Here is a 24188-nt window from a genome sequence, read left to right on the forward strand (position 1 = left end):
GAAAGAAATTAGCCACGATGTACTGACTGATAAGATAGATGGTTGTAAATTACTTTGTGCGTTTGAACAATTGGAATGACGGTTGACGGTCCTACCTTTTAACAGCAATCCGTGTAGGCTCACAGGATGTGAATAGTATTACGCAAACATAGTGTATAATATTGTATAATAACAAATTATTCAAGGCTTTGTTCGTCTGTTCGTATTGTATAAGTTCGGCCACGGGTCATCCGGATTAGTAAAAATCCTTATACACTATATTGTAGCGTTTTCTTCGGTTTTTGCCTGTCGTATATATAATTTTATTAAGATTACCGTCACAGGTTTGCTTCTTCTTCAGTCTACTTTCTGCCGTCCGTAACCAGGACCACTGTAAAGTATTAGTATGTTATGAAGTCGTCGTGGCCTAAAAGATAAAACGTCCGGTGCATTCGTATCTAGCGATGCAACAGTGTTCGAATCCCGCAGGCGGGTACCAATTTTTGTAATGAAATAATATACGTACTTAACAAATGTTCACGATTGACTTCCACGGTGAAGGAATAACATCGTGTAATAAAAATCAAATCCGCAAAATTATAATTTGCGTAATTACTGGTGGTAGGACCTCTTGTGAGTCCGCACGGGTAAGTACCACCGCTCTGCTTATATCTGCCGTGAATCAGCAATACGTTTCGGTTTGAAGGGTGGGGCAGCCGTTGTAACTATACTGAGACCTTAGAACTTATATCTCAAGGTGGGTGGCGCATTTACTTTATAGTTGTCTATGAGCTCCAGAAACCATTTAACACTAGGTGGGCTGTGAGCTCGTCCACCCATCTAAGCAATAAAAAAAATATATTAATATTAAAGTTAATTTTGAACAGTTATTGGTGCCGCACAATTATTTCAATGTTTTTACAATTTGGCACTCACGGCTATGAGACTAATCAAGGCATATTTTCTATTACACCACGAAAGTCTTAAAATAAATTAAATAATACAAGAATTGGAAAGACGAGCTCATCACCAAACCAAATTAAGTGGTTACCGGATTCTTAACAATCCATTTCTATTTTGTTATAAATATTTTAATGTAGGTTATGGTGGTAGGTTGCTGTGGCCCAAAGGATAAGAAGCCACGTTTATTTGTATCGATTGATATGACTGTATTGGTGTTGAAAGTCCGCAGGTACATACCAATTTTTCTAATGAAAAAGGTACGTACTTAATACATGTTCACGATTTCCACGTTGAAGTAATAATGTCATGTAATAAAAATCAAATCGACAAAAATTGTAATTTGCGTAAATACTGGTGTTAGACCGTCTTGTGCGCCCACAAAGGTAGGCATCACCATCCCGTGCACTGTGCTACTGACTTAAAATTAATGTCTCAACTTCAAGCCTTCTGGTGAAGCTTAATGTAACCATCATTGTAATATAATATGACCTTAGCATCATTTTAATATTGTATTGCCAACGAGTACACCTCGATGATAAAAAATAAAATTTTAATTCTTCTTAATTATTTTTATGTACTTCATTTACTAACGCGAACGTCACTATTTAAGCAGATCTTATTCAAAATACGGCAACATTTTCCAAACTTGTTGTGAATTCTGACGCAGTACGAATATTGCCCTGCTATGGGAAAACATAAAGAGAAAACAGTGAAAGCTAATATTTTTCAGCCCTCATTACAGAATGAAAGCAACAAGTGTGTTTTACAAATACGCTGTGTTTTTTTCACTATCATAACAACAATGAGTAAGTTACTTCGTAAGTAATTGTTACTCCATTTAGTCTATCAATGTTTGTTCAAAGTACTATTCAGTTTTTTTTTTATTAGAAAAGATATCAGGTATCAAAGATAGATGTATGTCTTGTAGTTATTCATAACACAACTAATTAGTCTTACAGTTATTTTCAGTAAATGTATTTTGCGGAGCGGATTCCATTCGGTTGAATTGATGGAACATAAGTCCTGATTTTACCATCGTTGTATTGTGATAATAAACGAGGGCTCCTTAAAAATTACTAAACCTGCAATTTATTCTTAGAATTTAGAAATTAAGGTCATCACGCCTTCATTGTTCTATTCATACCAAGTGATTTCTGAACGCGAAATGTGTCAAAGTCATTTTAAAACATTTATAGATGTTATCGGAATTTAATCTTTTCGTCCAAAACGTATATTTTCAAATATTTACTAATTCATCAGAATCCACCCTCGAATTAGGAAGCCTTACTATCTCAAGTCGTTGTTGCTCAAATGTATACCATTATGTTCATGTAACTTTTATTAAAGTCAAACAAATTATACCTATGATTTTTTATATGTATGAATAAAACAAACATATATGAGTGAGAAGGAAGATATGTTTGAGCTTGTATAGGTATATTTTTGAAAATAAAGTGTTTTTTTAATTTCAGAGAGAAGTGATAAGTAATTTCGCATAATTATGCCATTGACTGTTTCCCGAGGAAATGTGTATGCTCAATAGCTATCTGTCGTCATCCCCGAAAAATACCACCATTTCGCCTAACGGTTGTTTTAACATGATTTCCACGCAAATCACATGTTCCTCCAAAACAGCTCGTTACGTGACATGTTGTGAATTTCATTAAAAAATGACTATTTTTTATTATATATGGAAAGGCTTTATATGTAAGATTCCATTATTAACCAAGGGTCGAAATCTATCGTTTTGTTTTGCATTTTTATGGATGTATGGAGCTTTAACGATTTAACGTTAATTATTTATTATAGAAGCTAAATTTGAACTAAACCGAATTCAATGAAAGCAAGCTTGGGGATGTAATTTAAGAAGAACTCATAGAGAGTCCCTAATGAAGAGCACTCAAAGGCAGCTCTTGTCCGGGCTCGGCCCGGGCATCGGCGATGCACCGAACAACCCTTAATTGAAAAGCCCGGCCAGGGGCTAATCAGGGCTCAGCTGAGCGGTGCAGGGCAGCGGGGTAAGAGCGCGGGGTCCGGGGCGGAGTGGCTGGAGCCACGCGGGCTGGCCGCGCCCCCTGCGCGCGCCGCTTCACCCGGGACCTCATTCAAGTAGCGAGCGCGCCCGGTACCAGCCGCCACCCTCAGGTATGTCCATTTTGCTTTTGGTGTTTGCACGTAACGTACGCCCCGCGCGCTCTCGCGAGTGTCAGTCGTGCTGTGAGTGAACCGTGCGCCGTTGTGCCGCGGCCACTAAGTCGAGGTACGTACGCATGCTGCCATCGCCCCGCACACCACTCCGCACGACATCACGCGTAAATCAACGTCTCAGCTGCAGTACCTAATCTACAGATTTATCTAAACGTTTCGTGATTTTAAATTTTCAAGTGAAATTAAATAAACCGTTTATTGTCTTCGTTTGAGTTCAAAAACTAAATGAAATTCACGATTCATGGATATTTTATATTTAAATGTTAAAGTCTCATTAAGCCGTGTCTACATTTGGGAGAGTGAAGAAACTCACAGGTATGCTTAGAGTATTAGTTGCTTTTGTGTCGCTTTCGATGTATGTCGTTATTTTTATGTTAATCATGACATCATTTAATGAAAAATCATAGTCTCAATCTTCGCGAAGTGATTACTTTAAATTTAAATCGTGTAAAACCCTGTATTGGACTTTCTCAACACTACAACTAATATTTCTTTCATGTTCAATAAAATCTAAAATATGGCCCGTTTTATCTTCAACGATCTTCATGTTCGAATTGTTTAAAAACAATTAATTTCTGTTTCACACAATCGCATTTCTTTACTTCTCTTGGCGTCTATTCCTGTTTTATTATAATCTTAAATTTTTATACTTCGAATATAATTCCAGAGTACAGATCCGCGTAGTTCAACAGACTATCTATGCGTAATATAGATGTAGAGTTGCCAGACCTTTCATTGGCGCCGACACTTCACCTTGTCTACTGGCAAAATGCCAGCCTCCCCTAATACTTCCGACGACACACGTCGCCCGATAGACCTCCATGTTTCTCTGTTTTAATGCACGTATATGTTGTTCGTAATTGTGAGCTTATATAATTTAAAAAAAACTCTAAGAACGTATTTTTTCGCGCAACAGGTTTTATTGCCACATTAAAATAATAGTAAGCCTTTGTCTTCGTAAAATGTTGATTTATGAAACTTATTTAACTGTAGCTTTTATTACATAGGATAACAAATTGAATCTATCATAATAATTACTAACGATAAAAACTATTTTTTTAATAAATTAATTGTCATATACATCTTACAACATAGATTTCGAGGAAAGTATTATTTTCAATATCTTCTTAGTTATATGTACTTTTTTTTTTTTTAATAAATGTATCTTTTTTATTTGATCGGTTTTTTTAATTTTAAGTATGTTTCAATGATACTATGTACACATATGGACATGTTGTTGTCTGAAATAAAATAAATCATTCATTCATTCATTATATAGAAAATCTCCGAAACGAAATTAGACCTAAATTATTTAAGTTTTTTCAATTATTTATTTATACATAATCTCTCAGTGATTGGAGATGACAGACAGGCCGTGATTATAGATAGGCATGTAATGATAGGTGGGTAAATATAGTACATAGATATGTAGATACGATAGGTCGGCAGATTGTAACCCGTAGCAGTCGCTACGACCGCGTGCGCGTAGACGGTCGTAGCGAAAACGTAACCGCGACCTCCGCGGAAAATTTTCCGTGTTAATTAATTCATATTAAGTTGCGATTTGAAAATTTTATACTTCGGTCATAAACAAGTTATTCTTTAAGCCATCAAATTTTATGGGTTTTAATTCTTTTTAAGTTAAGTATCGGAAATTAATACAAATAATACTCGTAATAGTGCGGTAAAATCAAAAAAATTTTTTTGGTAGAATGTAAGATTTGGAATTTAGGTATGTACGAAGGCATTGGCTTCAGATTTCCGTATGACTTTCCAGATTTTAGTAACAATTTTGTGCTTTTGTTTCGGTATGTGTACCACCGTCTCTTTTACTTTCAAACTAAATCCAATTCAAACAATTTCTTTTACTGGAAAATTATAAGGAGGCTTAGTATTAAATATTATAATATGATTTTGTTTTTTATACGTAGTGACTACCGTACATCGTGTACAATACCAAGCATCGCCTTAAAATACATAAATTTGTAAAAATAATTAGCGCGCCACCTCTCGTACTTAGATGGTACTTTCTGTTAAGAGGGAAATAGTCATCTTTTCGTTTCAAATACTTGTTATATGATATTACGAAAATTTGCCAAAAGTATTCTCTGTTCTCAATCACCCCAGAAACAAAAGAAAATCAAAACATTTAAATATCTATAGTCCAAGATTTCCATTAACAAAAAAAAAACCTGAAATCAATAGTTTTTGAAATAGACTAAGAGGATATAAATGATCGATTTCAATTTTTTCAATAGATATAAAGATAATGTCAGTACGGTCAATGCAGCTGTCTCTTTCATGTTCTATTCGAGATAATTTGCGAAAGGAGATAGCAATTTTTTGTTAAGTCCTATTCTTTATTTCTTTTATATCCGCGTGTCCTTCTAAATTAAATACACGAAGGTATGTAACATGAACTAACAATCAAAAATAGAGGAACCAAAATACGATTTTTTTGTAATTGTTTATATGGGTGGATGAGCTCACGGCCCTCCTGGTGTTAAGTGGTTACCGGACCTCGTAGAGATCAACAACGTAAATGTCGCAACCGATCTTGTAATGCGGGTCTTAATCTTAGTTTTTTTTATAGTACAACGGTAGGAATAGGTAGGGTGCTGGTACCTACCCGTGGAGCCTCACAAGATACCCTGTCACCAACAATTTAACACATTCAAATTTGACAAATATTTAAGAGGAGGAGATCCATAAATTTGGAGCGTAGTTTTTTTATGCCAAAGGAGATTTTTTTTTATTGCTTTAATTGATGGATGAGCTCACAGCCCACCTGGTGTTAAGTGGTTACTGGAGCCCATATACATCTACAACGTAAATGCGCCACACACCATGAGATATAAGTTCTAAGGTCTCAGTATAGTTACAACGGCTACCCCACCCTTCGAACCGAAACGCATTACTGCTTCACGGCGGAAATAAGCGGGGTGGTGGTACCTACCCGTGCGGACTCCCAAGAGGTCCTACCACCAGTAACTGTTACATAGATAGATAATAGTTACCGAGTCGACCACAATCAGGTATAAAATCAATTTACAAAATTCGATAAAATTATTCAGAGTAGTAATTAAATTAATATTACGAGTATTACATGCAATCACAGATTTAACGTATCATAAGTACGGTGATAAAAACTCGACAATTGAAGTTCTTTATTTAATATTTAAATCTAAACTTGTATAAATAAAAATGAATTGCTGTTCGTTAGTCTCGCTAAAACTCTTAAATGGCCGGACCGATTTGGCTAATTTTGGTCTTGAATTATTTGTGGAAGTCCAGAGAAGGTTTCAAAGGTAGATAAATATGAATGCCCGTAATTAAATAAAAATAACAATTCGATGGGTCCCCCGTCGGACGGATTCCTTTTGTTTCTTTTAAGGTTATTTTATACAAAAGTTTAGGTCTTTTATTTATCGATTGAGGCACTACGAAGTCTGCCGGGTCAGCTAGTCATAAGAAAATAAAAGCTATCTATCTTTTTACAAACTACAAAAATGACGACAGACATAATAGTTTATGAACACATATGAACACATAACTTAAAATTTATTAGCAGTGAATATTTAATTAGCTAAATTATTGGTTAGTCAATTTTTATAGATTGCTGTGCTATCGAACAATCATTCTGCACACAAAAAGGTGCAACCGATAAATGAACTCAATATAAATTAATCAATCATGACAATTGGGATATAAGTTAACTTAGAATTAAATTGTTTATTTAAGCCTGAGACGATCAATATGAAATGAAATATAATTTTACTGAAGTTGCAAGCACATATAAAATAGTATTCTATTCGATGACGCGATCAAACGATTTATTGCTAATTTTTTCTATTTTTATTTATTTATCGTATGGCATTCGTTTACACTGCGTGGTTATAGTTTAAATTTAGAGCTTGTGAAATAATCGATAGCTTCTTTTGTTATATTTTTGAGATCTTCCACCTGGCCTGCGAATTTCGTTAGTGGGCATTCCATGACAATGTGGCGTACAGTTTGCTCTGGGCATCCGCATTCACAGCTTTCGTTTTCCGTCCAGCCCCATCTCTTCCGCAGCTGGTTACAGTGACCAATTCCCGTTCTCAGGTGGTTAAGCATGCACCAGATTGGGCGTTTTTTCTTTGAAACCAGGTGGGCGGGAGTGTGGATTCAGCTCGAACAGTTCAGGTGGGATACATCTGGCTGACCATTCTATAACCACTCATGCTTAGAGTTAGCGGTAATATTTGATGAAGTTGATACCGTGTCGGCAGTTCGATGTTCCCCGAATAATAACTTTACCTTTTAAATTCTCGAGGGAACCGTTCACACGATGGTATCTGCTTCTAGTATCGCATTTAATTAAAATCATCTCCGGCCTAATCTCCTTTATCTAACGAATAAAAAAGATAAAAACCGGATAAAAAGGAACAAAATTTGAACGAGGATCGATCGTTAAACTCTTTTTAAAATATTTTTAAAATTAGTTATTTATTTGAACACTCAATATATTATATTATTTTAGTAAATGGTATTCGACGTGTCGCACTGGTGGTGTGTACCGGTCTATTTTGAAGGGAATAAATTGATACTTCGATCTCATTTCTCGAGTAGGAACGGTAGGGTGCTACTATTGTTAGAAGTATATTACTGGTGGTAGGACCACTTGTGAGTCCGCACGGATAGGTACCACCACCCTGCCTATTTCTGCCGTGAAGCAGTAATGCGTTTCGGTTTGAAGGGTGGGGCAGCCGTTAAGGGTGGGGCAACCGTTGTAACTATATTGAGACTTTATGACATATATCTCAAGGTGGGTGGCGCATTTACGTTGTAAATATAGTCTATATAATAATAATCTGTGGGCTCCAGTAACCACTTAACAGCAGGTGGGATGTGAGTTCGTCCACCCACCTAAGCAATAAAAAATTCAGTGGGCTCCGGTAATAACACTTTGTGGGTCGTGAGCTCATCAAAGAGATCATAAGGCATCTACAATTAGACAAGAGCTGCGCTGAATTTATTACAATGCATCCATGCTATGCAGGACAATCTGAGCCACCTCATAATCTGAAAGTATATTATTAAGTTTCAAAATTAACAGAAATTCATTATTTTGAACTTGCTAAGTTTTCTTGTGCATATTTCAATAAAATTATATGTGGTATTTTTACTTTCTATATTCTTATTTCCCCAAAACCAGACTATATTCTAACCTATATTCCATTTCTTAACAACGTTTAAATTTTTATCAGCTTATTGATTATTGCATTGAGCAAATCATTTTAATACTTTATAAATGAAGACATTATTACTTTATTCGCGACTTAAAGTAAAAAGTTTAAAAGGGTTCTAAGCGTAATTACACATAAATTAAAAAAGTAGACATAAATATATTTTTTCCTTATAGTTATAATGCATTTACGTATTATATTATTTTAGAATATCTTCTATTTGCTTTTGAAATCGAATTATGATTTTCTTGGCGATTTTCCTCGGTGATGTAACTGCATTCCAAAATCAGTAGTAACCATCTCAAAGCTCCTGTAAAGGTTTCTTAGAATAAAAACTTTTGATTTTGAAAGCTCAAATAAATTATTAATCATCCGAAATGATTTGTTTTTTTGAAATTTAAACATTACACTTCACGGCATTTGAATAATTTTCAAACTATTATTTCTCTTTGAAGTTGCAAAACTACTTCAAATTTTGATCATAACTTAAAATCAGAATATGGTAAACTGTGTTAGCAATAATACAATACCAAGAAAATTCGGCACAGAAACTCAAACATGTTTTTTTTTTTATTGTACTTTTTAAATAAAAAACGTTTCAAAAAGCTGAGTAACAGCTGTTTACAATTTTACGCGTCTGTATTATCGTATCGATTGTTCGTGATAAGGTTTGATATGCGTTCCCCGCTAACTGAGTCTGACTCCACGTTCGCGGAAAATATATTTATGAATGAACAAAAAAAAACTTTTATTCGTTTCTATATTATAACAAAATTAGAAAAAAATTCATAAAAAATAATTATCGAATATTTTTCAGTTTAGCAAGTCGTTTTAGTCTCGTTAAAACTCGAGAACCGCTGGACCGATTTGGCTAATTTAAGTCTTGAATTATTTGTGGAAGTCCAGAGAAGGTTTAAAAGGTAAATAAATATGAAATTAGTCGGTATTAAATAAAAATAACAATTTTGTTTTATCCTTTGATGTGTCCCCCGTCAGACAGATTCCTTTTGTTTGTTTTAAGTTTATTTTATACAATAGTTTAGGTCTATTATTTATCGATCGAGGCACTACGAAGTCTGCGGGTCAGCTAGTTAAAAAAAATTTTTATACGATTTAATTTCGCATTTATTATTTTCGACGTATCGAGTGCTTTACAGTTTTCGTGGCCGCGGACAAATTAGCTCTTATTGCACGAGAAATTAATATTGCGCTGACCACCCTTCAATTTATGGAAGATATTTATGGAAGATTTATGGAAGATAATTATGATTTATTTAAATTGAAATATCTGTTCTGATTTTCAAAATCTATCACGCTACGTATGTAATAAATAAAAATTCACTTGCTCTTAGTTTACAGTAGTAATTCATATTCAATTGAGTTTATAGTTTAACTAACTGCTATGTTATAATTTTAATTCGGTTTTACCAATAATAAACTGCATAACAATGTCAAGTATAAAGATTAATAATAAAAATGTGTTTTTTTTGTGTGGACTGTATACGACAAATCGAATTCACTGAACCTTTAATAAAATTACGTAGTAGATTCAGGATTATAGCTAAATCACATTCATAGACCGGAAAGATAAAATTGTGATAAGGCAATCTAGATATATCTGCGCTGGGTACTCTGTTATTTTAAACAAGAATAGCTTTCGTTAGCATACTTATTACCTTAATTAAAAATCGTATATTCATTTTCATACGTATTTTGGTAACGTGGCTCTTTATTGCTAAGATGGGTGGACGAGTTCATGGGTCATATAGTGTTGAGCGATCACCGGAGCCCATAGACATCAACCACATTAATACAGCCACCCACCTTGAGACTTGAGTTCTAAGTCTCAGTTTTTTATTACAACCGCTTTCCAAATCGCTATGTATTCTATGATTATATAAAACACATTTTATATCAGTCTAGTATTATTATTGTCACTTACGAAATTAGCATTGTCGCCGCAGCCGGCACCCCACGCGGCCATATTGCGTGACGTCGATCGCGCACGCGCACTGCGACATGTGCGCTTCGACCTATCAATTTGATCCGCGCCCGCGCAGCTGCGTACGTCGACCCCAACGATATCAAGCCATTGTAAATCCAAAAAACACACACCCCATATTTAGGATGATTATTCTGACCGGCTTTTGTCTAGGATTAAAAACCTCTGCACGAGCACAACTGCATAATTTAGTAGTCAACAATGAAGCGCATCTATTGTTCGTTATCAGGGATTTGCACAGCGCGACCGGTCGGACCGCGCTCGTTATAACAAACCTCATGGCTATGGAAATTGAATGTAATTAATATCCTAAACTGGTTACTGCCCCGCTTTATCTCGAAACGTGGTCCAGTTAAACTGAAATCTGAGCATTTTTTAAATAATACTCCTTATTGTGCTTTCAATAGACCGTTTTTCGCATCAGCTGTCGTATTTGTGTTTATTAATGCCATATCCTAACTATGAGTTTCGTAATCGAACCCCATTTTTAATTCGAATAATAATAAAAGATACGTTCACGGATCACACTCCGCCTCAAATAGTCTCGTATTAGCTGACAATTGAACGTGCACAACAGCAGTCCCGCGTCAAACAACCGCTTCACCGTAATAGGGTTACCACTCCTGACTCAAGCGTGCGTCCAGATAATCGTGACAAGGTCTCGTTTCCAACGAATTCCTTACCCTTTCTGATACCGAATTATAAGTTTAGCTCTGTCAAACGGCCGTCTGGAGTAGTGGTAAGTGGCATAGTCACTACACAAGGGGGTCGCGGGTTCGAATCCCGCCAAGCGAAGATATTTGTATGATAAATATAAATGTATTTTTCAGGGTTATGGATATATATTAAATATATGTATGTGTATAATAAAAATCTTACATTTATTTCCGTTATCTGGTACCTGTAACACAAGTTCTTTACGAACTTATCACGGGACCAGTTAACGTGGCGTGATTGTTAGTAAATATTTATTTATTTATTTATTATTATTCTGCATAAATCTCGAAGTTGGCATTGATGGATTCGTCGTTATAATTTCAAAGCAGCATGACTTACTTTGGTGCTGTGTGCGTTGCAGCCCTAATATCGTTCTATGCGCATTGTTGGATCGGTAGAACTGTACGATTTAGATGCGAATTCATATCACACTGCAGATTAATTCTAGCCATGAGTTAGTGATGGTGAATGTCAATCTATGTTTTTTCAACATCAATGACAATATCAAGATATAACAATATGAATTTATATATAGCTAGCTACTATTGTTATCTAAGCTAAATTCAACAAACTATACATTTGGATTATTATTAAGACTATATAGTTTGGTGAAGTCAGATAAAGTGCAAGGCACTTGCAAGTTATGAAATGAATTCATATTTCTCAACATATATATTTACAAAAAAAAATATAGTTGAACACGAATTAAGTTAAGGCAATGCAAAAACGTTCACATGCTGTCTTACAGAACAGAAACCGGGGTGCACCTCATTAGAAATTAAAATTCTGTATTTTGTTTATTGCAGCCCGAAAGGCTCAAGGTTCATTGGCCTATGGGGCGCCACGCGACATGGAATTACAACCCCACCGATATATCATTTGAAAAAAAAAAAAAAACGGTGTTTTCAAAGTGTGCTAAGGTCGTTCGGATTTCACAATGCAAAGGGTTCTTTTGTAATGTTTTAAAACTGGTTGAATTTATTGGGTGGCAATTCGATATTCATTCTGAACGTGAAACGGGACATTGTTGGATGAATTCTCTGATTTTTTTAGTGTCCAAAGAATTTTATCAGTAAATATCTGAATTGAATTGTCTACTGTTTTGTGTTAATCATGACGAATATAATTAATAGGTTCTAATAAAAATAATACCTATTAACAAATTCTTTGGTTACAGCTAAGGCCAATGTACTATGGAGCGTCACAGAGGGTACTCATTGACGTCAGCGGATGCGAGCCGAGAGGCTTCCCTCTTCACGACCCTCCCAGGGCCTTGCTAAATTACTCATACTCACTGCACACCTTCAATATAACTCTATGGACGGATTTTATATAAAGACTTTATAGAATATTTGACATGGAATACTCTGTCAGGCGTATAGTGACTCGTGATCTCCATATTGCAACTTCCCCTCGACTTTTATTATTTGTTTTATTTCCGATACATTCCTGTGTGCTTAGTGCGAGTTTTTTAAAGTTCCCGATAGCGTAAAAGTTAACTCGAATTTGTATGGAGTTGAAACGTTTGCCTGCGTTTGCCGCTAGGGGCGCTGTTCCAACTGCATCCAAATTTAAGTTAACTTTCACGCTATCGAGTACGTTAAAAAACTCGCACTAAACACACTGCACTTTTCGTGAATACTAGTACTAATAATATAGTAGCGATGTACTTGAAACAGCTCGTGACAATGAATAAGTCATGTATGCCGAGCAGGTGGTTGGGGGCGGGTCGCCTTGTGTTTGAACTAGCATCGTGGTGTTCGATACACGCCGGCCACTTACGGTATCGTTTGACAATTGAATATCACGATTTGTTTAATATCGTAACGATAGTAGCATATTTTCAATGTTAATTATTAAATCTGTGGGTTCCTACCTGAAAAGCACACATTTAATCTCATGACTTTTGATGGATGGTGGAATTCACGTTTTGTCTTTGGACCCCTGACAGCGTAGCACAAGTTTGGCCACAAATTGACGCAAACACGCTGGTCATAAAGTAACAGCTTATTCCAGTAAAACGATAACGATTAACACAAATGTTAATCAAAATGTCAAATGGTCAAAAAATTTTTTTTAATTGTCTCCTAATTAATCATCATCCAGTATGTATCTGTTTTTTTTGCTACCTAAGCTGATAGCCTTAAGAAGCTATTTCAGCGTAATCTTAACTAGTAGGTGAGCTCACGGGGCTCAACCCTGACGACGTTGCTAACACGAACCCTAGCAAGAGCCGTGCTTCGCAGAATCTACCACCGGATCGGAAACGCGACCCACTGAGAAGATCCGGCGAGAAACTCAGTGGGCTGTATCTGTGGGTTAATTTACGATGACCGATGCTTGGGGGACCTAAAAGCACCATTAGTGGATCGGGAGGATCCGAAATGACGTGTTTTGGGCGACGTCGACTGCTTTCCATTCTGTCCGCAGGATCGGGAATGAGAACTTGTGATGAATTATCATAGATTCCAGCTATTTCCATTATTGATCGATATAATAAAAAAAAAACGTTAAGTTATTACTAAAACAACTATTATATGTAGTTATAAATAAGAATGAACCATTAAGTCACTGTATCGTAGTATAATATCGTAGAATCAGTAAATGTATAGTAAAAACTCTCATTAAAAGTTATTGAATGAATGAAACTAGTGCTATCCCTTACAGGTCATTAATCCCCGCTATTACCGCGGCTTCTCGCATTTTTCAAGCTGGCAACACGATCGATCAAAATAATGTCACAACAAACCTACGCCTACAAATCAGTTTATGTTTTGTAGGATTATTTCTGTTTCGATTTTTTTATCTATTGTTTGTGGTTAATCATTAGTCTAAGTATCCTTAAAATTGTTGTAATATGAATGATGTATATGAATTGATTGTTTAATTTGATCGCCTTGTTGGGTTATTTGTTCTTGTTTGTGTAACAACGGGGTACTGGTTATCCAACTAAAATGAACATCTCCCTTAAAAATATTTACTAATCTCTTAACTCTTAACCCCAGAAAAGTAAGGCTGTTCAATGTAAAAAATATTTTGACTACTGATCTAAAACGAGAGTATTCCATGAAGCGTATAATTATAACGAATAATTGTAATATAAATCTGTTTTTAATTTTTTTTATTGCTTAGATGGTTGGACGAACTCACAGCCCATCTGATGTTAAGTGATTATCGGAGCCCATAGATATCTACAACGTAAATGCCGCCACCCACCTTGAGATATAAGTTCTAAGATCTTCGTACAGTTACAACGGCTGTCCCACCCTTCAAACCGAAACGCGTTACTGATTTACGGCAGAAATAAGCAGGGTGATGGTGGACCTACCCGTGCGGACTCGTAAGAGGTCTTACCACCAGTAATAGGGTACTTGATATAATCATCTTTCTGTTTTTCACTATAAATCTGGCTCCTGCTGAGCGTAACGCTTCCTACAGGGCATTTCAACTTAAGAAGATTTGCCGAGACTTGAACATCGCTTCATTTACTTCTAATTTCTTTTTAAACAGAGAAATAACTAAAGAAGAAAATAGTGTAGCAGATACAGGGAAATTTTTGATATCTAGTAGTTCGTTCGATTGGAGGTTATGGGTTATGGGCGATGGACTACATTGGCTCGTGGTTGATACTAGATGTTGTTGAAACCGCCAAAATATTCCCAGAGCATGTTCTTGAATATTTTGTAGTTTCAATTTTTAAACCACATCCAGTTCTCTCTGGAAGTTTGAACGTAGTGTGATGTAGATAAGCATTGAGATCGTGAATCCAAATGCTTGTTTATCAGTGTATTTGCTCTGCATATTTCCACAACGATCGAACTAATTTGGATGCGGCATTTAGTGATGCATTGAAACAATCCTTGCATTTTCCTTCTTTTTTCTTAGTATATTCTACTACTAATATTTAGCTCATTGCATAATTAAACTAAACAAAACGAAAGCTTGAAAGTGCGAAGTCTACTTATGATGTATTTGTATGTATCTCTTGTATGTTAAGCCGGGAATGCTCTGTGTGATTGTTACAGTTGACACGTCATCTCCTTTTTATTCGAATGTGGAATGTTCTCCTCTCCAGTGTTTTCAGAGGTCATCATATGACCTCTCTTTCTTGAAATGAGGTTTGAAAAGAGTCCTTGATGGTAAGCAGCGTATCTGTTATTGCTGACGTATGTGAACGACGGTGATCACTGAATAATAATAAAAATGATTTTATCAATATTCATTCATTCAAGAATTGATGTCTTTATAGACTACTTTATACTTACTTTATACTTTATAGGCTTTATTCGCTACATATATGTATGTCATGAGATATTTTACTGGAAAAAAATATACGTTTACCACCAAAAATAAATCGAGGCAACTTAACCCTTAATTTATACAGATACTGTAAAGAACGTGAATGACCTCACTAGGTGATATCGGAACGATCGATAAATGATTCACAACACGAATTAATGCAATCAACATTGGTCAGTACGTATTAAAGAATGTTATAAAACTGAAGGGATTTAAGAATTCCCGGTTTGTATTAAAGTATCAAAATGTACATAGAAAAAAGAGCTACTTTAGAAATTTTGGGCTCGTATGACATTAGGCATGTGGCATATAAAACTTAACGCAGACCGGGCTCAGTGGTGTGGGTTGGGAGAGGCCTATGTCCAGCAGTGGACGACTGTGGGCTGTTGATGATGATGATGATGATGATGATATAAAACTTGGGCGTGATGTCACAATTACGACAGAAAAGTTACATGTATCTTCACAATTCCAGACACTAAAAGCTGAGTCTTTAAATCATTCGCATAATTTTTATTCGCATTTATAAGAAAAGCTTCAACCACGATTTTAATTATCTATACTAATATTATAAAGAGGAAAGATTTGTTTGTTTGTATTGAATAGGTTTTGAAACTACTAAGCCAATTTGAAAAATTCTTTCACTGTTTAGAAGCAACACTATTCCCGAGTGACATAGGCTATAATCTTTTTTGAAAAAAATTGGGAATCCTTACTAAAACTCTAATAATGTAATAACTAAAATATTCTTTACATCGCGTGCCCTGCAAAAATTATTGATGATAGAATAAAATAATGCACTACGACTTTGTAGAACACATTATTATTTTCAAAAAGTGTCGCGACAGCATATGTCCAACTATTATAGTTATGCCACAATAAGTGTTCTTTTATTTAAAAAAATAAAACAACGTCAAATATCGTTGACATTTTTGTTAAAGACCCGAGCGGAGCCGGAGCGGTCCGCTAGTTTGATATAAAATTCTAACACAACTAGTTGCTGTTGTATGTATGTACTATTTTCTAATGTACGTTCTCGTCCCCTAGGAGACGGAACCCTCGACAGCTGCATCCCCTTATTGTACTGTGGACAATGCACCCCTGCCTTACGCAACTTTCGCATCGCTCGTGAAAGTGTTACTTGCAACTGGGATTTTTGAAAATGTTAAGTTTAGACAGTCTGAGAGTTTAGTTAATCCTTTTTGAATATAAAAAATAAAATAAAAAATACAGTGTTCCATTACGAGCTGGAAATAAGGTTTTTATTTAAATAGCATAATTATCATACAAGAAAATACTCCAGTGAATACGTTCTAGGCCTGCGCCTACCGATAACTTATAGCAAAATTATAATACTAAGATTTTATTTTAAGCTTCGTAATTTCACATAACAAATCTATTCGAATTCTTAAAACTATTTTTTTTTCTTTTAAAATTAGACCGCTCTATAAATAGCCAAGATTTATAACGGTATAAATGCGTTCCTAATATTTAGCTTGTATGTATTTAACAGGATCACCAAGAAACGGAAAAATGAACGGAAGAAAGAAATTAATAAGAAGAAATAAAATTAAGAAAACAATTTAAACAGTCCACCTCCTCGCGTTCACTGCCGGAGCCGTTATGTATATTTAAAATTCATAAGGCACGCGGTGAATGCCAAGAGCGGACTCATACAACTGACGTGAAAATTACTGCAAGTCCGAAGCAAAGTGTGTATGCAGAACAACTAAAAGACTCATCGCAGCAGTAACGTCATTAGCAAATTTCAAGAAATAATTCAAAACACAACCGTTAATTTCTAGCCGTGGTTTCAAGAAAAACGGTAGTAAATTTAATTTATCGATAAAAGAAAATATTGTCGTTGTAGACAGACGAGCACAGATGTAAAGAGTCTGATGTAAAAAGGTTAAATGTAAAGGACGGCGGCACAGCCAAGCTACTGACTTCTGTTGGGAACTCTCCTCAAATCTCACTTGAAGAAGGAGATATCATAGTCGTCGGGAAACACCGTGTAGAAAAGTTAATTCACTGTGGATAAGCGCAGCGGTTCCATATAGTATTCATGAAGTCTGCTCCGGTGCCGTGATGTACGAAAATAAAAACCAGATTAAGCTATAATTTCGAATAATCTCCTCCGATAACTCCCCATTATTTAATACGGTACAAAAAAGTGTTCATGATTGTAATGATGCACAGAAAATAATCAATCCTTATATGAATTAAAACAGGTTCTTTTTTACTGCAAAGCTACAAAACTACAAAATATTATTCACTAACCCGCGTAGATTGTGAAATGTCTTACTACGAAGTTCTAATCGTTAATGAATGAATTAATGATTACCTAATGAAATTCGATTTCATCCTTATAATGTCAGTTCTTTTGATAATTATCGGCTTCACAAATATAGCTGAAATTATTGTAGTTAGGTATTTGATGTTTTTAAATCAATCTCCAAGTTAATGCAACTCAGTGTATGTATAATATACCACAGATTAATATAGTTATATAAGTATGTAATACAGAGAAAATATTTTAATTATAGTAAGACTTTAAAGGTTTTCACATTAAACAGAAGATTTAAAACCACCATCGAGGAACTGTTGCCTCAAAAATAGAAAGTAAAATTTAGCATATATAGTACAATATTAAGTATTCTGACGGATAATATAATTTGTTATTTCTTTATAGTATATCATGAAAATTATTAAGAACAACATAAAAATGTTGTATTATTAAATTAGTCAGAAGTGATGTGACCGACGTTGACGTGACCGACGTTGAGCTATAAATAAATAAATATTTACCAACAGTCACGCCACATTAACTGGTCCCGTGAGAAGTTCGTAAAGAACTTGTGTTACAGGTATCAGATAACGGAAATAAATGTAAGATTTTTATTATAAACATACATATATTTAATATACATCCATAACCCTGGAAAAGACATTTATATTTATCATACAAATATCTCCCCTTGACGGGATTCGAACCCGCGACCCCCTTGTGTAGTGACCATGTCACTTACCACTACACCAGACGGCCGTTTGCCGGCCAGAAGTGATTTTCTTTAATTAATTACCAAGTAAATTATAGCCCTTGTGCGGGTTAAATTAAAAGATTCAAAAATTGTACAGTTGTAATTTAAAAAAAATAGGATAAAACGTGTTGCTTTAGAAAATAATCAGGCGCTGAAAATGTTACCCTTTCTGTTAAGACACGTTTTATTTAGTTTTAGTTTCAAATTTAGTTTACATTTTTTAAAACGGTCGACTACGTACCGTCTAATTGTGTGTAGTAATCTCATTTTGACGAATCGTTAATTTACACACAGAAGGAACTAGCAGTTTTTTTTTTTTTGTTTTAGTATTTGCTACGCCATAAAGTACTTACTTCATTTACAATATCTGAAAAGCTGTAACCTAAAATACATCCAAATTATTCATTAAAGAAATTAACTCTTCTTAACATATTAAAAAAAACCATCGCCTTCTCTTGTGAAATTTCAACTATTTTTTTAATTCATTTGCGATAATTTCCATAGTGCTACTCAGTTATGATTTTATTCGATTCACATGCACGTTTGTAGCGGTTACTAATATTATTACTTAAGTGGAAAGGGGTGAATAACAATTGTTTCTACAAAACGATGACCTCATCCGAATACAAACATTATTTATTTAGAATTAATTAACACAAAAACCATACGACGGTGCAGTAATACAGTGTGTTTCTGAGCACTTGCGGTTATAAACTATAAATAACTTAGCTTTGACAACTATTTTATTATTTTTAAAATTACTTTTTCTCGGGTTTCCTATTAAATAATAATAATAATAAGCCTTTTATTTCATGCAAATAATAGGTTACATACACGTTTCAAGTATGAAGAAGAAATTATAAAGAAGAAAAGAAAAAAGAAAAAAAAGGAAAGAAGAAAAAATAATAGTGATGCTGTTTACACATGTTTGCCCCTTTCTCCTTCCTCCTCTCATCCCTCTTCCCTCAATCCCCTCGTTTAAAAAAATATAAATATAGATAGTGCTTTTTAAAAAAAAAAAGTTTATAGTGTCTAAAATATAAAAGTTTGTTTACATGAACCCTCCTCAAATGAAGGTGAAGGCCTCCTCTAAAGAATACCATGTATCTTTATCTTGGGCTATTTGTGGCCAGCGGGTACCAGCTATTTTTATCAGTTCGTCTGACCATCTCATGTGGGGTCTGCCTTTCCGGCGTTTGCCTATTGGACCCTTCCACGTTGTTACCCTGTTGGTCCATCTCTCATCCTTTAGCCTCGCCACGTGCCCAGCCCACTTCCATTTTAGTTTCTTAGCGTAGATTAGAGCATCTGTCGCTTTGGTGGCTTCTCTAATTTTTGTGTGACGAATTTTTTGCATCTTTTTTATATTGAGCATACTTCGTTCTATTCCGCGTTGGCAGCTAGTAATTTTGCTTTTTAATTTACATGTAAATTTCCAAGTTTGACATGCATAGGTTAGACAAGGTAGGAGGCATTGCATCATGACTTTTGTTTTGATATTTGTCGGCATGTTACTTTTGAATATCTCTTTTAAGGACCAATACTTGTTCCAAGTATTTTGTACTCTTCGTTCTATTTCTAGGTCATTTTGTTTTCTGTTCAAGCCAATTTGTTTTCCAAGGTAGATGTAATTCTCTGTATATTTCAGAGTTTCGTTGTCCACTGATATTCTTCTCTGTAAACTATTTGTCATAACCATTGTTTTAGAAAGATTCATTTCCAGTCCTACCTGCTTACTAGCTGTGTTTAGTGAATCGATCATGTTTTGTAATTGTGTGCTAGATTCTGACAGCAAAACTAAGTCATCTGCGAAGCATAGGTGAGATAAATACTTGCCATTGATGTTCAATCCTGTCTTTTCCCAGTTGAGTCTTTTTATTATTGACTCTAGGAGGGATATAAATAACTTTGGAGAGAGCGGGTCGCCTTGTTTCACGCCTCTTCCGATGGAGAACGTAGGACCAGTGGATTCTAGTTTTATTTTTGCTGTACTACTTTTGTAAATGTTACTTATTATATCTATATACTTTTGTTCAACTTTTTGAGCTTGCAGGGCGGTCCAGATACTTGAATGTGACACGGTATCAAAAGCTTTTTTATAATCAATATATGCAATGTATAACGTTCTTTGCTTCTCTTGATATTTTTCCATTATTTGTTCTAGAGTATGTATGTGGTCGATTGTTGAAAAACTCTTGCGAAAACCTGCTTGTTCTATTGGTTGGTTTGCTTCTATTGTGACACTTATTCTTTTGTTAATTATGGAGGAAAACAGTTTGTAGATACATGAGAGTAAGCTTATAGGCCTGTAATTTGTGATATCTTTTGAGTCACCTTTTTTGTAAATTAAAATTATTTCCGATTCTGCCCACTGCGATGGTATTTCAGCAGTTTTTAATATAAGGTTAAATAAGTGTAATAATGGGAGAGTCAGTAGCGGCCAAGCAACCTTTATAGCTTCATTTGTAATGCCATCTGGTCCTGGGCTCTTCTCTAGCTTTAGCTTTTTTATTTCTTGTGTTACTTCTTTTTCAGTTATTGGTGCTATGTCTCCGCTTTTGTTTGTAGAGTTAATATCATTTGCATAGCTATGGCTGGTACCCTCGTTTCCTTGTGCTTTATATAGTGTTTTATAGAAATGTGTTGCTACATCTATGATTTCTTTTCGATTATTTACGGTTTTGTCCTTACAGTTTAAGCTGTCTATCCAAGATTTATTTATTCTTAGTTCTTTAAGGGCCTTTTTTGAGCTTCCTGCTTTTTCCAGATGTTTTTCAATAGTCTTCAATCTGTAGCATTTGTAGTCCTGTTTAATATGTTTACTTATTAGTTTGTATAGAGCTGATAGTTCATTTTTTGTGTCTCGAGTTTTTATCTTAGTATGTTGTAACTCTTGTCTTCTCTTGATAAGTTCCAGTGTATACTCCTTTAAAACTTTATGGTTACCTTTTGATATTTCGTTGGAAATTCGGGCGTCCTGTAAGCTCTGGGTTATGGCCTTGGTTAGTGTGTTATATAAAGCCTGTACTGATGTTTTTTCTTGGGCTTTATATAAATCCTGTAATTGTGATGAAATGTTTTGTTTAAAAGATAATATTTCTTGTTCAGTTTTTAGTGATGAATATCGATTGCTTTTATAGGCTGTGCGTTTTTTCGTCTGCTTTGTGATAGACATTGTTGCTCTGATTGCCCTGTGGTCTGACGGGTAGTTCAGATTTAAAACTTCTATGTTTTGGAAGATGTTTGGTTGATTTGACAATACGTAATCTATTTCATTTTTGTATTTATCGTTCGGTGATCGCCAGGTCCATCTTTGGTTTGGTTTTTTATGAAAGAAAGTATTTAAGATGGCAAGTTTGTGTTCGAGGGCGAAATCAATTAGCCTCTGACCTCTCTGGTTTCTTTCACCATATCCGTTTGGTTTCATTATTAGATGTTCATCTTTTCTTGGTTGACCTATTTTTGCGTTAAAGTCGCCCATTATAATATAGTTCTTGTAGGCTTGGTCTACGGCTCTATTGACATTTGTGTAGAAGTTGTTAATCTCTTCTTCACATGCCGTTTCAGTTGGAGCGTATATCTGTATAATTGACATGGACAATCCTTGTATGTTTAAGTTTAATAATGCTACTCTATCGTTTATTCCCATGAAACTTTCAATCCAGTTCTTACGGGTTTTATTTATTATGAAACCGACTCCACGTTTGCCAGGTGTGTGTCCTGTGTGGCATAGTATGAAATTATTATATTCTTCTATCCTGGTGCCCGTCCTCCTTATTTCACACATTCCAATTATGTCGTATTTGATTTTAGTGAGAGCTTCGCTAAGTTCGATTAAGCGTTCGTAAGTAGATAAAGTTCTGACGTTGTAAGTTAATATGTAGAGCTGATCTTTCTTCTTTTTAGTTGAGTTAAGTATTTCTTGTGTTAGTGTTCCATTTCTTATTATTGAAGGAGTTTGAGATGTCTTCTTTAGAGGGTTTTGGTCTTGATCTTCCACGGTGACCAGCCGGATTGGAAGATGGTTTTCGTTGCTTAGTTGAAATTGATTGAATGTTGCATCGTTGAGGGAGGGGGAAGTTGATTGTTATGAATGTAAGTTAATGGTTTTATCGTTGGTTTGGTTATGTGGTGTATTAACGTTATTGTTTACTAAATAGCTTAGAATGCTTGGTTTAAGAACTCCTTCTGAGACACTATTTGATCTAGGTATATATGGGTTTGATTGTTTTATTTTTTTCTTAATGGGTCTTGTTGTACTATTACCAACTAGTGCTTGAGAATTGGGATCTGACTCTGGTGAAGTCATCAGTATTCTTTTGTTATTTGATTTTAATATAACCAGCTTATCGTATTTTATCGTGACTTTATTTCCTTTCTCGCGCTCTCTATTTGCTTCCTCCTGTAGTTCTTTCCTTTTTTCTAGTATGTATTTAGGGTAGTCTTCGTTTAAGTAGTATTGGGTGTCTTTTAATAATCTTTTATGCTTAAGAATGCTGACCTTTGAACCAAGGGTAGAAAAGGTTACAATTATTGGTCGCGGCTTATCACCCTTTTTCCCCACTCTCTTTATTTCTTGAATATCTCTACAATCCAATTTTAATAACAGTCTTTCACTTATGAATTGCAATATATTGTTCTCCAAGTTATGATAGGATGTCTCACTCTCTTCGATACCGAAGAAAATTATGTTTCTTTGTCTTGCTTGTTTTTCCATAAATTGAATCCTTTTTTCTTGTTGTTCAACATTTTCTTTCAAAGTTTGATGTTTTTCTTCCAATATGGAAAATTTCTCTTCTAATTTGTTAATTATGTTGAGTGTTACTTGCTCTGTCACCTTTTCACCACTTTTCTGAATTTCTATTTTTTGAGCGTTCAGTTCTTTTTGAATATTTTGTAAGGCTTTCATGATTTCTTCCATGCTGTCTGTTTTGTTTTGGTACTAGTTGCGCCCTCTAGTGGAGCTGGATAGTTTTTTTCATACGTAGTGTGCTTTTTTTCTAATAGATGGCGCTGTTTCCCAGATTATTTTGATATGACAGATGGGTAAAATTGCAGACTCATTCAGGAGAGAAGTTATGTTTTCCAAAAAAGGGATAGCTTTCGCGATTTTCATTCACTTGCACTCCGGCACTTTCATAGACCTTGGTACAATTATTAGGTCCTGGTTTCGGGAGAAAAGACTTGAAAAGATCGTAGGTTGTTGTTTGTTAACACTTCAGTTTTTTCTTAGGTATTTTATGGATTATTCGTTAACTTAGGACCCTGCCTTCATTATATAGTCACATTCACTAGTTTATTTGTCACTTGTACGGTTTTTTATCACTATATTCACTTTCAATTATATTTTTAAATAACTTTTTTTACGATCTACGTTGTTACCGCGTCTCAGTAACGCCTACCCTCGGGTTTCCTATTATCGTTATATTAAGTTCAACTTTTTTTTATTCATTTATTTTAATTATATATTTCGTTTTCGTGGTCACAGACAATGACAGCAATAAAAAATAATGTATGTTAAAAAAAACGCGTCATTGAACAGTAAAAGTAATTTTAAGTAAGTCCACGACTCAGGAGAACAAAAGAAGATTTCATAACTATTATTATCTTAGATAGACAAACATGCTTAGGATGCGAGATATCTCAGACTGAAGAATAATATAAAAGTAAAAAAAGATTATTTCTGTTTAAACTTGTTCGCGAGTATGACTCTAAAGGTAGTATTCCGATGTCAGCGACCGCGACCGACGC

General features: G+C 34.9%; 1 protein-coding gene, 1 long non-coding RNA gene and 1 other non-coding gene across 3 annotated transcripts; 2 read left to right on the forward strand and 1 right to left on the reverse strand.

Moving 5' to 3' along the window:
- The first annotated feature begins 2159 nt into the window (after positions 1-2159).
- LOC110386046 (uncharacterized) lies at positions 2160-13972 on the forward strand. Its single transcript, XR_002431305.3, has 2 exons — positions 2160-3087; positions 13765-13972. It is a non-coding gene; the product is annotated as an uncharacterized LOC110386046 (long non-coding RNA).
- Positions 13973-16984: 3012 nt separating this feature from the next.
- On the forward strand, positions 16985-17069 carry Mir124 (microRNA mir-124). Its single transcript, NR_107240.1, has one exon. It is a non-coding gene; the product is annotated as a microRNA mir-124 (primary transcript).
- Positions 17070-22329: 5260 nt separating this feature from the next.
- LOC119628463 (uncharacterized) lies at positions 22330-23987 on the reverse strand. Its single transcript, XM_038010674.2, has one exon. The coding sequence runs from the start codon at positions 23356-23358 to the stop codon at positions 22525-22527; it is 834 nt and encodes a 277-aa protein (XP_037866602.1). The 5' UTR covers positions 23359-23987; the 3' UTR covers positions 22330-22524.
- Between the last annotated feature and the right edge of the window lie 201 nt (positions 23988-24188).

Source organism: Bombyx mori, chromosome 4 (assembly GCF_030269925.1).
Source record: "Bombyx mori chromosome 4, ASM3026992v2".
In the NCBI taxonomy this organism is placed as follows: domain Eukaryota; kingdom Metazoa; phylum Arthropoda; class Insecta; order Lepidoptera; family Bombycidae; genus Bombyx; species Bombyx mori.